Source organism: Mus pahari, chromosome 5 (genome assembly GCF_900095145.1).
Source record: "Mus pahari chromosome 5, PAHARI_EIJ_v1.1, whole genome shotgun sequence".
Taxonomy (NCBI): domain Eukaryota; kingdom Metazoa; phylum Chordata; class Mammalia; order Rodentia; family Muridae; genus Mus; species Mus pahari.
The window spans coordinates 62,403,056-62,417,161 of NC_034594.1; the positions used below are offsets into that span (position 1 = coordinate 62,403,056).

At 41.0% G+C, this 14,106-nt stretch overlaps 1 protein-coding gene across 1 annotated transcript in view; it reads right to left on the reverse strand.

The window, feature by feature from the left end:
• The window catches only part of Dner (delta/notch like EGF repeat containing), a 302,088-nt gene that overhangs the window by 16,967 nt on the left and 271,015 nt on the right, over window positions 1–14,106 (reverse strand). The window contains exon 11 of the mRNA XM_021198700.2: window positions 4,768–4,899. Within this exon, the coding sequence (XP_021054359.1) occupies window positions 4,768–4,899 (132 nt within the window). The remainder of the gene's footprint in view (window positions 1–4,767; window positions 4,900–14,106) is intronic.

The window sequence follows — 14,106 nt, forward strand, 5'->3', positions numbered from 1 at the left end:
AAAAAAAAAAAAAAAAAAAAAGAAGAGGGGTAACAGACAGGGGCTTCGCTAAGGCTGTGAAGTGCATATGGAGAGTCAGCCCTACCTTTGGCTGTGTAGAGTCCATCCACTGAGCAAAGACCTGGGTTTGATGATGCTAAACCAAGGCCACACATCTGTCCTCCACAGCTCTTAAGTCTGTGAACTCTAAAGTTCCAGGGGTCAACACGATTCCCATACCACATTCCTCCAGCAGGGTGATTCATACTCAGGAGGTCCTTAAAACACAAAGATGGACTTCTGCCCATACCAATCTTGGTGCTGTGGCTGCCTCCCACATTCCTATGCACTTGGAGAGCATCTCCAGCTAAAACATTAGCCACTTGCGACCTAAGGATTTTTGAGAAACTGAGTGACCAACCAACAAAATGGAAAGCTGAATAGGGCCAACAGAGAAAGGTCCCTGCTACCCAAAGAAGGAAAACTGCTTCCATGAAGAGTAAACCAGACATCAAACAGACTCCCGAAAGAGCCCATAATTTAACTGACACCCGTCCCCATGCATGTAACTGTCACTTTAAATTTTTTAAGGACCAAGAAATAAGCTGGCCCAACACATTATCTTTTTGTCCTTTCTTGGTAACCCTTGTGATGCCCCCTTTTTGAGATTTTTATTTTATGGGTTGTGCTGGCTGGTTTTGTGTCAATCTGGCACAAGCTAGAGTCATCAGAGAAGAAGGAGCCTCAGTTGAGGAAATGCCTGCATGAGCTCCAGCTATAGGGCATTTTCTCAATAAGTGATCAGTGGGAGAGGGCCTGGCCCTATATGAGTGGGGCCATCCCTGGACTGGTTGTCCTGGGTTCCATAAGAAAGCAAGCTGAGCAAGTAAGGGAAAGCCAGTAAGCAGCATCCCTCTATGGCCTCTGCATCAGCTCCTGCATCCAGGTTCCTATGTGTGAGTTCCTGTCCTGACTTCCTTCAATAATAAATAGCATATGGAGTATAAACCAAATAAACTTTTTCTCCCCAACTTGCTTTTTAGTCATGGTGTTTTGTCCCAGCTATAGAAACTCTAACTAAGATATGTGCAGGTTTTTGTGTGCATGTGTGTATGTGTATCACATGCATGTAGTGCTCATGGAAGCCAAAATAGGGTTCAGATCCCCTATAACTGGAGCTATAGACTGTTGTAAACTGGCATGTAGGTCCTGGGAACAAAACCACCTGGGTCCTCTGAAAGAGCATCCACTGTTCTTAAGGACTAAAACAACTCCCCACCCCCACCCACATTGACCAACTCCACCCCCACATTACAATGTGAGCATTTAGATGAGACTCATTTTGCTGTATTTTTAGAGAGTTTTTTATTTGTTAATCCACTCCATATCTTCATCTAATTCCGTCTATAAGTTTGTCCATATAGAGGCATTTTTTTTCTTTTCTTTCTATTTTTTCTCTATCTTCAGCCAGTTTCATCTTTTTTCATTTCTTTCTATATTAAACAGTATTCCAACTTTCTTGCTTTTAATACTCTCATGTTTTACCTTTTTTACTCCCCTTTTATATCTTCCTTATCTTTTTTGGAACTTTGTCATGAAAGAGAAATCACTTCTTACTTTCCTTTTATTTTCCCTTGGTCCTCTCTGCAGCTTCGTTTACCCACCCCTTTCTTTCTCCTTCTGTTTATTTAATCTTGCCTCTCTCCCCGCTTTTCTACCCTTTCTTTGACTCCTTCCCTTAACTCATTCATTCATTCACTATTTCACCCTTCTTTACTACAAATAATATTTAGTTTCATGCCATATTCTACAGTGCCTTTGTCATTTCCAGTTTTATAGTTATTAGTGATAGATTGATGGGTGGTATTGGATTTTTGAGTCTATTTCTATATTTTATATAGTGTGATGTAGTTGTTTCTAAAAGCAGTTTGTTCTCTTCCCACCTAGTTAGACTGGAGATAGAGCCTTCCAGTGTAGGCTATTCAATAAAAAGAACAACATATCACCCCCACACAGAAGAAATATCCAAATTAATAGATGGGCAAATTACAACACAGAAGTATAAGGAACACGAGAAAGCAAAGCAACATGACTGTTCCAAATGATCCGAATTCTGCAACCACTAGATTCACTTAAGTGGCTAAAGTACCAGGTGACCATTTCAAAATATTTCTGGTAAGAATGATCAGTGATATGTGAAAAGATATGAACAAGCAGAGGAGTTCAGACCATGGACTGGAGAGAAAAATCAGTATTAAGGAAAGGAAGGGAAGGAAATAAATGAGAAAATCAACAATGAGGATGAGGAAAGCTGCCAACACAGAAGAGAGTCCCAGCAAGAAAACTGAGATTCTGAAAATAAATAAACAAATGGAAATGTCGGAAACAAAAAATCCTCAAGGAATAAAATGTAAAAACACAAGGAATGCGTGACCAATAGCCACAATCAAGCAGGAGGAAGTACTGTAAGGGGTGGGGGACAAGGCTAAGGAAACACTACAATCAAACTTCTCTAACAAAAAAAAAGGAATTAATTAAAAGAGCATGACCACAGATCTAGGAACTGGAGGATCCGCTCAAGAGACCAAACCTAAGTCCATGGGCTGAAGGGGAGGAGGGGACCACTATGAGCTTAGCAAAGGTAGTCAACAAAAGTATAGCAGATATTTTCCCATGTCTAGGAAAAACTCAGACATTCAGATATAAGAGGCATCTAGAACCAAATGGACATGACCAGAGAAGAACATCTCCTGAATTTGTGTCTTAAAAGACTTGTGTAATAAAAAGGGGCATAAATATGTTTAACATACAAAGGAGGCAGCAACAGTTAGCATCAGCACATAGAAGACCTACACAAGAGGTCCCGTATATATTATTTCAGCTTCTACTCTTGAAATAAAATTTAGATTCTTTGTAGGATAATACATCTGCATCACTGACAAAAAAAAAAAAAAAAAAAAAAAAAAAAAAAAAAAAAAAAAAACTTCAAACATCTTAAAATTTAGGGAGTAATCACAAACAGATTCATCTTCTAATGTTTGAGGGTATGTCTTCATGAAAGGTTGTTCAGAGATAAGAGAGGAAGTTATCAGGATGGAAATAATATCATACTGAGCAAATATTACCCAAGAGGTTGAAGCAGGAAGATTGTGAACTTCTTAGTCTGAACAGTCTGAACTTCATAATAAGGCCATCTCTTATAGCCAACAAAAATGGAGTCATGTGTGCCAATCCTTTCAAGAGTAACTAAAGCCAAGATGTTATGGTGAGGTATTTATGCGTGGCTACCAAACACTATTTTGGCTCTTCATTTTATTCTGTTTATAATAGTCGTCTCAGGCACAGGCATATTTTAGGAATTTTCATATCAAATTCTGCAGGATGGATGTCTAAAAACAAACTGTAACCATTCTGGCATGAAAGATAATACTCTAAAGAGAGACACTGTGTCTTTTCTTTTAGCTATCATACTATTAAAAACAGTGGACTCCAGGGAATTGTAATTTCCCCAGGAATCTCTTTCTGGAACGGAATGCCCAAAGCCCTGGTGTGGCCAGAAGAAGAACTTGTCTATCAAGAAAGACTGAGAACAGTTTTGACATTTTGTCAGACCACTTTATAGAACCAACTGGAGTTGAAAGGGTTAGGTCAAAGATAGATGGGACTATAGCTTGACCAGGGATACTTAGCCTCAGGTGTCATCCCTCAGGAGGCCACCCAGTTTGATTTGGTTTTGTTGGGGTTTTGTTTGTTTGTATGTTTGTTTGTTCATTTGTTTGTTTGTTTTTGAGACAGGGTTTCTGATTGGGACATATGGGTCATGGATTTGGCTAAGTTAACTGGCCAGCAAACCTCAGAGATCTTCATTGTGTCTGCCTTCAAAGCATTAGGATTATAAATACATGCCACTACATACAGCTTTTGATGTAGGAAATAAGGATCTAAACTCAGATCTTCATACTCATACTGAAAATACTTTACTGACTTTACTCTCCAGTCCATATTACTCCTATCCATCAAAGACTACAGTCAGGAATGAGAGCATCCAGGAAGAAGTGCTCTTTGAACACCATTCCTGTGAAAAGAATCATCTGGAATTGGGAGGCAGCACTCCTCCAGGCACCTGGTTGAATCAGATGAAGTTATACTGCCCTGTTTAAGTGAGGAAATGCCTTTCAATGGGGGAATATCTGTCAGCTTTCAAAACAGATAAAAACACAAGCCCATATCAGGGCTTGTCACCGCCATCAGAGTGCTACACTGTTCTAGGACATCAGACTCTAATCCTGATTTTCCAAATGTTAGTCCATTCCCCCACAGCTCCAGTGCCTTTCAGCTCTTTTGAATTCATCCTTGCTGGATTTTTCTCCAAGCAACTGAAGGAACATGTTCTATTCAAAGACACTTGAAAACACAAAGCCAAAGGGAATTCAAATCCTACTTTGATTTTTTTTTTTTTTAGAGTTTTCAGAGAGGCTGCATTTTTTGATAGTTTTCTAATGCCTGCCTGTGAAGCACAGTTTTTGGCTGACCAAGTAGTAGTGAACTTTGGATGACATTTGAAGACTCTCATCCCCAGTGGAAGCGCTGGATGCAAGCTCAAGGACTGGGCATGGCAGAAAGCAAGAGATAAAAGTACTACTGGGACTCTGGAGACAGGGGTGACTGAAATGGTCCCTCTGAGCCTTGTCATGGTTATTGATATGGGGACTTTTTGGTTATGGTTATTACCCTCTTCTTGCTGAAGGAAATATCCACAACTAAATAGCTCACAACTGAGATACTTACGGATTTCACAGTTTGCTCCCACCCAGCCATGAGGACAGTGGCAGGTGTAACCATTGGGCTGGTCCAAGCAGGTTCCAGCATGATGACAAGGGTTACTGTCACATTCGTTGATGTCAATGTCACACTCTTCACCTAGGAGGATAAAGAAAATTAACAGTGATTGGTTATACTTATATCCCCTATGAATTCCTTGAAAAGACAAAACAAACAAACAAACAAGATCCCAGGCTGGTGATCACATTCTTTCAGCCATGGATCCTGGCCTCCTATTCATAAAAAGTGAAGAACTCTCTGAAAATTGCTGACCAAGGACTTTTCACTTAAGGAAAAATTGAGTAAAGAAAAGCCATTGTTAAGACGACTCCTTGAGCCCATGAAGAAGTAAAGTTATTCCCCCATCTTAAACCTTTTGAGATTGACCTAAAAGGCAAACTTAGGTTTGAAATACTGTTAAAGTCTACTTTGCTTTGGAGCCAGATGCTGAATCTCATGCCCTTTTATGAAGCTCCAGGAAGCAGAACATTCACAGTTCATGATTGTTTTGTCATCAAGTGTTTGACTTTGCTAGGCTAGACATTGACCTTTTAGTGGACACAGTTGAATACCCAGTTTCACAAGTCCTTTATGAAAACCGATTCTCCTTTCTTAATCCTTCTGTATGCTTGGGTTCAGCAGGAAAGGGATGGCAAATGTCAGTGGGGACATCAAGCCCAATTGGAGCAACAGTTACAAACATGAGATTACCCAAAAATCTGACACACTCCTCCTGAGAAATGTTGGCCCAAAGGATGTTCACATCCATTCCAATCTGTTCTTCCCATACAAAGAAGACAGCCAGACCCTGCTAACACCCAGAATTCTGGGGTTCCTCACCTGCCCACAGAGCCTGTTGTAACATGTCAAACCAGCATACAGACCAACGTCACTGTGATCCAACTATCCCCATATAGGAAGTACCTTGCTGGCAAAAGTTCCATGAACAAAAACACTCTTAAACAGTTTCACAGCCGTCACAGTCAACTGATACAAGATGAATACATACTTTAAACCTAAGGGCCTCTCATTGAAGCTGAAGAGGATACTTCACACCAAGACAATCTCTCTTAAAGAAATTAAAAAAAAAACAGAAAAGAGAAAAAAAAATAAACCCTCATTTGCTTAGATACACACAGAAAGAGATAAAACAAACAAACAAACACTACTGTCATCGCCACAATGAACTAAACACCAGAACCAAGCAACTGTCCCATCCTCCGAACACAGCATCTCAGTGTACTTCCAGGCTTATTTAGCATCAAATTGCCTTCCTAACTGATATTGGTTTATTTCACATTTATAAAACCACCATATGTTACTTGCAGATCATTTTAAAGGAAGACAGAAAGATTTCATGTCTGTTCCATTTGGCACTCTTTGCATAAGTGGTATTTGACTATGTCAAATCAAATCTGTCGAACAAAATGCCCACAGTCTCAGGGTCATCCTAAAATTATTATAATCATTTTATATAAGTCAGGACAGGGTGAATTTGTTTCTTGCAATAAATATGCTTCACATCAATAGAGAGGACAGAGAATCAATTGCCTCGTGCTAACCTGTCTTAACCAGTTTCAAAGTGGTCCCTGTGTATCAGCAGGGTGATCACTTCTGAGAGGAGGAGGGCACAGACTACACCATCCCAGATGGCATTACATGGTAGACTGGTTGTAAAGCACATCAACAGGACGTACTGAGAAAGGCTGAAAAGCAAAAATCAAAGACATTCACAGATAAACACAACAGTGCCACTTTCCATCCATTTAAAGCCAGCCGTAATGGAGATATTTACTAAACAAAAGCCTGCAACAGCCAGTAACCCAGACATCGCAAATTTGAAAAAAGAGACCCCTATGACCTAAGCAATAAAAACATCCTGGCTTTTCCCAACCTTCACAGCGGGCAAAACCAACACCCTACTCTGCTCCATCAAGTACAAGAGCAATGCCACACCCTCTGTGTACAACATGACTGTAAACTCAGCACAGTCCTCAAGCTTCAGCTTCCCAAGTGGGGAAATGACAAGAATGACCGAACCACACTCAGCCAAACATCCATCTTCCCGTGAGTTTCAGTACACTGATGTTGTTTCCAGTCAATATGCATTTTGTCCTGTTTTAGCTTTTAGTACTAGCTATGTGTCTTTACTAGTGGTCACCTTAATGAATCTGAGAGTTTTGTGGGCCTGAGACAGTTGTCTTTCTAGGTGGCTGTCTTAGTCAGGGTTTCTATTCCTGGACAAACATCATGGCCAAGAAGCAAGTTGGGGAGGAAAGGGTTTATTCAGCTTACATTTCCATACTGCTGTTGATCACCAAAGGATGTAGGACTGGTACTCAAGCAGGTCAGAAAGCAGGAGCTGATGCAGAGGCCATGGAGGGATGTTCTTTACTGGCTTGCCTCCACTGGCTTGCTCAGTCCCCTCTCTTATAGAACCCAAGACTNCCAGCCCAGAGATGGCACCACCCACAAGGGGCCCTCCCCACTTGATCACTAATTGAGAAAATGCCTTATAGCTGGATCTCATGGAGGCACTTCCCCAACTGAAACTCCTTTCTCTGTGATAACTCCAGCTGTGTCAAGTTGACACAAAGCTATCCAGTACAGTTACTCACTTATTTTCTTTCACCTGAGTTAGAAAAACAAAGCAAAACAAAACTCAGTGCTCTTACACAACTTCTATTCTCCAATAGCATATGTGAAGAGATGCAAAAAATGACTTCTCCTTGACTGATGCTGGCAACTAGGACCTGAACGTGCAGTCTTTCACTATTCCTTCTTAGTCTATTGTTCTCTCTTTTCCTTCTTCTCCCTCCCTTCCTCTTCTCTCTCTCTCTTCTCTTTCTCTCTGCATACATGTGTGTATGTAGATGTCCACATATGTGGAAGGCAGAAGTTTAAGTTCAATGCTTTCCTCTATCATGCTCCATTTTTTAAAATGTGTATGAGTTCTCTGCATTCATGTATATCTGTGGACCACATGAAGACACCAGAAGGAGGTACCCTGGAACTGAAATTAGAGATGGATGTAACCCACCAAGTTGGTGCTGGAAATCAAAGCAGGTCCTCTGGAAAAATAGGCCGTGCTGTTATTTGCTAAGTCATTTCTTTTCCCAGTCTCTGCCTTATATTTTGAAACAAGGTCTCTCACTGAACCCAGAGCTCACAAACTAGCTAGCCAGTAAGCCATGTGGCCCCTCTTTCTCTGCCCTTCCCTCTACAGTGTTAGGATTCCAGACATATACCCCACTTTTCACATGGGTGCTGAAGATCCAAACTCAGGTTGCATGGCAGGCACTGGACCAGCTGAGCCAGTTCCCTCACCTTCAATCTACTACTTTGTAAGAGGCAATGTGGATAATATGTAGAGTGGGTAGTATTTAGAGAAGGCTATAACCATACTGATTTGTTTGTAATACTTTCATTGGGTAAGTGAGGAAATATAAAACTACTAAAAAAAAAAAAATCCCAAATCATTGCTGTTAGTAAAGGCTTGAGTTAGCAGAGTCCATGCTCAAAGGTGTAAATGACAATCTCTGCAGCCACAGTAGCTACTGTTGAACATGTGCAGGCCCCAAGCAGGCACTTTCACTTATTCATTCATATTTTAGTAGAACTTTATTATAGGTGAAGCAAGGTTCAAACACATAATTTATTTAGAACTTTTCCACCGGAACCTGTCTTAGCCACCCCTATAAACTGAAAGTCTGAATGAAATATGACAAATAAAACCCTTAGAAGAATTGGACACGAGGCCCTCCAGAGCACCAAGAAGCAAAGTGTGACAGCTGCATGCCGCAGTCCCCCTGAGGTCCACCAGCAGCAAGATCTCAGCCACAGTGCTTTACTGAACTAAAGAGACAAAAGCTGGACTTTGTCAAGGCCAAGATCACACGTTGGGAATGCTGCCTCGGAAGACAGATACTAAAGTATTACACTCTCTCCCATCCCAGTATGATGCTGTCCCTCAAACTGATGCCGCCTCACTAGAGTGTGCTATTTAAAAAGCATGTGTGCATTGAATTCTAAAAGCCTAGCAACTATAGTGAGAGACAAAAACTCCCAAACTTGAATCAGAGGAGGAGGAATTCAAGGTTCACTGCCCAGAGTGCCTCCGTGAAGCCACTGAGGGTCCCATCTTAGCAGCAAGACACAACAATCACTACAGTAGAGGGTCAAAACAAAATGATCAGCATAAAAAGGTTGGCATTATAAAAATACTAGTCCCACCACTCACAGTGTCAACATATAAGGACCAGAGGAGGAGGAGAGGATGATGTGGTGAGAGTCCACCTGCCCACTTTTAAAAGTCATGTAGCTACAGTAGATCTTAGGTATCCAGGCTGTATTGGCAATTGAACAGACACATCGATCGACAAAAAAAGAAGGAAGAACTTCAAATAGACCCACACAAATATTGCCAACTGATTTTTGACCAAAGTTCAAAAGCAGTTCAATGAAAGGAAACAGATGGCCTTTGTAATTAATGAAACAAAATTTAAAAGGAAAACAAAACAGAACAGAACAGAACAAATAATGTCTAGTTGGAAAATTCCATAAAGGAACGCAGTTGGTGAAGCAAAGTAACTAGACCAGAGAGGCCTCACTGAAGGACAGGGCTGAAAAACCTGAGATGCCGACCTAATAACTTTGGAAAGGAGTTGCATGAGGATGCTGTCCCTGTTGAGACAGGGTCTTATGTAGTCCAGACTGACTTTGAACTCACTTTGTAGCCAAGGATGACCTTGAATCCTCCTGCCTCCACCTCTGGAGTGCTGAGATTTATATGTTTGAACCTGCTTAGGCCTGCTTAGGCCTACTTAGGCCTGGCTAAACTAATTAAGCTGTAAGCAAACCCTATATTCTAGCTGGAAAAGTGATTGCCTAAAAGAACATAAAGTAGCAAGTTTGATTCTGCTATGGCCCATATTGGAATTGAAAGACAATTGAATGGATGTTGGAAGTAGAAACTACTTAGGTTGCTGATGGTGTGGGAAGTTATGGATAAATAAGAGAAGACCAAGAGAATCCCTGTGATGCTGGATTAGAGTTGGATATACCATTAACCTCCATTAAACTTAAGATAGGTGCAGATAGGTACATGGTGGGATGTACATGTACCATTTGCACACATTAGTATCCATACATACACTTCCTTGTCAGCCAAGAGGCTCTAGGGTGCCTAAAAGTGGTGACATCTTAAAGACAACAAGTACTTTTAGCGCCTAGAATTTATTTCTAATATTCTTCAGTAAGGAGCCAGGGGACCTTAGAGAAATGGATGACTCCAGGATGGAGCAGGAAATAGACAAGATGAGACTGAAAAGTCCTAAAAGATCAGAAAATATGCAAGTCCTGAAACACAACAAACCACCAACCCCACACCCATATGTGGATATGTAGAAGGGGCACAGGAGCCAGATGAAAGACCTCCCAATACCCAAAGTAGGAACACTGTGAGCAATAAAATAAACTAAAAAGTGTTGTTCTGTAACTCAAACCATACACTAAGTACCCATGAGTCCTCATTAATATAAATAAATGATTGAGCAAACTAATAAATGGCAGAGAATAAACAAATCTCTCACAGGGAAGAATTCCAAATAGTCCTTTAGTGACCCCACCCTAATACAGAGGAGCAAAGCCCCCTCATTAAGGGTAGGCAATGCCAAGTGATTTCCTTCCACACAACATAGCATGGAAAAGGACAGAAAGTGAAACGGTGGGGGAAAATAAACAAACACTTCAGCTAGTGACTGAGGTCATCAATAGCCACAAGCTGCACAGATAGCAATTGCTGTGACATGATTTTTAAAAAAAAATCTACAAAAGACATGAAGAGACCCTTTACCATGTATCCAATGTATCCAAAAAGATACATTAAAAATGTTTGACATCATTTTGCCATAGAAAAATTCAAGCTAAAGCCTTAGGGAGCTCTCATTATAAGACTAACAGACTAAGAAAGCCTTGGAGAAAAGGGTGGATGCCAAGCCAAGAACTGGAAACAGGGAGGACCTACGCCAGGTCATGGTCCTATAGAAAGAGCTGTGGAAAGAATGCCAGGTTTGGAGAGCAGGGAAGCTCTTTCGTCTGCTTAAATGACATTACTTGTCTGACACACTCTACTCCATCAGTGACGAGGTTCTCAGCCACTCACTAGTTGGACAATTGTAAGTTTTACCAAACCTCAGCTATGCTGAGAGAAAATCAGGTAGACAAGAAAAAGGAAAAAAGGTCAGAGGCTGAAGAGAAGAGTTTGCAACTCCAGGCCCAGAGGGGGTTCTATACCATCTTCTTGTCTCTGTGGGCACTGCACACACATGTATGCATATATTCATGTAAAGAATCAAAGTTTCCACAGTTTCCAGAAAGAACAACTTATAGTGGTAACAATATCATTTGAAGTGCTGTCCAGCATTTAAACATTTAAAGGAGAAAAGAATAGATAATCTATGCGTTTGGTGTGTGCTTGAGATCTCCAAGACAGTTTACTAAATAACACATTGGAAATAAGATAAATATTTACTTAGTGATTATTAAACAAATAGATAAACAATAAATAAATAAACACTACAGTAAATATTCTACTTTTAACCTAGAAATTTTTCAAAGTAAATTTCAAACGGATTAAAGATTTGAATGCTCAACTCACACATGGCTATAATAATATTAATAAAACTTGGAGAGTGAAAGCCATTTGAGAAACAAGGACAAAAAGGGGGAGGAAGTCAAGTTAATTATGTAAAGCTGAAATATAATACATGTAAAAACAGAACACCCTGTGTACATCTGAAAGGCAAGTGACAAAGAGAAATTACTTATGGTCTTGTCAGATAAGATTAACGCAGTCAAACTAAACAGCTGAAGAAATTAGTGTGAGCATCCTAGCAGAAAAGCAGACACAGTGAACAGGGTGTTCACAAAAGAAGGAACACAACTGATTCTTAGAACAGCAGATCTTCCAACTAAACAATTAAAAAGACACAGCTGCACACAGGAATGATAACTCTGGAGGATGTGCGTCCAGACAAGGACTCAGACAGTCATGTCATTAGGTATGAAATTAGCAATTTTGTCTTCTCTTGTTTTGTTTTTCCTTGGAGAGCATGACACATATGTGAGAATCTGTTCTCCTGGACCCCTGAGTTTCTATTCCTCAGGAATTGTACTAAGGGGGGGGGTGTACACAGAAAAATGCACGTGTAAAGACATTCCTTTCATTATTGTTTATAATAAGGAAACATTCTTAACTGCCAAAAATCAAACTGAAGATGAACTAAAAACAAATTGTGGCATTTCACAGACTTTACTACAGGGCGACCAGTAAAAACACTTCAGAAAGAAAAGCACTGGGATTAGAAAGATGTCTCAGCTGGGAAGGGCACAGACTGCTCTTGCAAAGAACTCATGTTCTGTTCTCACCCCCACATTGGGCAGCTCACAACCACCGAGAATTCCAGCTCCAGGGATACAATGGTCCCTTCTGGCCTCGGTGGTGGGATCCTGCATATATATGCTCATAACCACCCCATACACAAAAAAATATAAAACAGTAAAATATTTAAAGGTGTAATTCTTGATATGAAAACACATTTATTATTTACTTATTCATTTACTCTTGGTTAAAAGTAGGCTGCAAAATAATATGGGTATTATGATCCCATTTGTGTCCATATATGTATACACCTACACTGTATTCCATAATCTATACATAGAGCTTCAGGAAAACTCTTGGATGTCGATATGTTAATAAAGTTATTTTCCAGCAGTATGATGCTAATGGGTAAGTTATTTCAATAACTTTAAATCTTCTCATTTCTTTCATGCTTTTTATTTATTACTAGTACGACAGAAGTATCTGGAAAAGACCCAGGAATCTCCCCCACCACATTTTTTGCCTCCGCCGACTGATATATAAATGTCTCTCTGTGTTTATAAGCCATCAGATAAACAAAGCCATCTGCAAGTCATTTTCTGGAGCAAGCCCATTTCTCAGTTTCAGGACAACCCAGAAGGAAAGCACAGGATGTAAAACAGAGAAATAGGGAGAAAAAGAAAATAAGATCAGAAGTGGGTCCTTCCCCAGCCACTTGGCTGTTGGCACCCTTCCCCAAGGGTAAACAGCTCAGGATTCCCAGAAAGGACAGACAGTGGACTCTGCAAGATGCTGTAGGGTTTCAAGGAGGCCGAATGTCCCAGAAGAGGTCAAGACTAAGCAAGGGAGCCCCTATCAGAGGATGCCACGTGTTTCTCTACAGAGCACCTGCCTCCTTCTAAGACCAGCCTTCTCCCAACCTCATAGTGGAGGGACCCTTTGCCTTTGTTGACTTAACAACGTACCAAAAATATAGACCTTGTGTTCTTTTCTTATGTGCATGTATGTGTGGACCGAATGTGTGCGTGTACATATGTGTGTGGTTATGAATGCTCATGTGTGTGGACACCAGAGGACCACTTTGAGTGCTGTCCTTCAGTCAACAACCACCTTGTGTCTTGAGACAGGGTCATCCACTGGCCTGGAACTTGCCATGTGGCTAGATTAGTTGGTCCATGAGCTTGCCTGTCTCCCCTTCCCAGTTCAGGGAGGACAAGTGTACCACCTGACTCAGCTTCTGTATGTGGGTCCCAGTGATGTAACTAGCTCAGGTCCTTCTGCTTGCTCAGCAAGCACTTTACCTGCTAAGCTATATCCCCAGTCCTCACCTTAGCTTGTTCTTTAGTCTGAGCTCTACGGGGAAAACCAAGGTTGAAATTTGGAATATTCTGGACTCTTGTGGTTTCAGACTTTCTGTGAGAATCTAATGAATACTGAAACCCTCCCCTCAGCACACGCATCCGACATAACAGCTTCTGTCTACTTTCACAGATCTCTAAGTTCCCCAAGCACATGTGTGTGGGACCATGAATGGCAGCCTGTTTTCTGGTCGAACTAGGTTTAAACCCTGGGCACTCAGCAGATAACTGCAAGGGACTGAAGGCGTTTGTCTGCCACGCTCCTAGACACCAGGCTCTTGACACAAGGCCTCAGCTCTCCATAATTCTGCGTCCTTCTGTCACATAGGGCAATGCCCCAAGCTCCTCCACAGGTAGAGGACTTGACTACAGATCTCCATTTTAATGAGGTACCCAAAGGCCTGAAGGGCTTAGCCAATTAAGCTCCCCTTCCCAGAGGCTCCTCCCTGCAAAAGGTATTTAGCCTCAGGCCCTCCCTGAGAAAGTGGGGTACAGTTTCACTCATCACAACTCTCCACCATAACAATGCTTTAAAACCATGGACTGCCTCTTCTTTTTTTTTTTTTT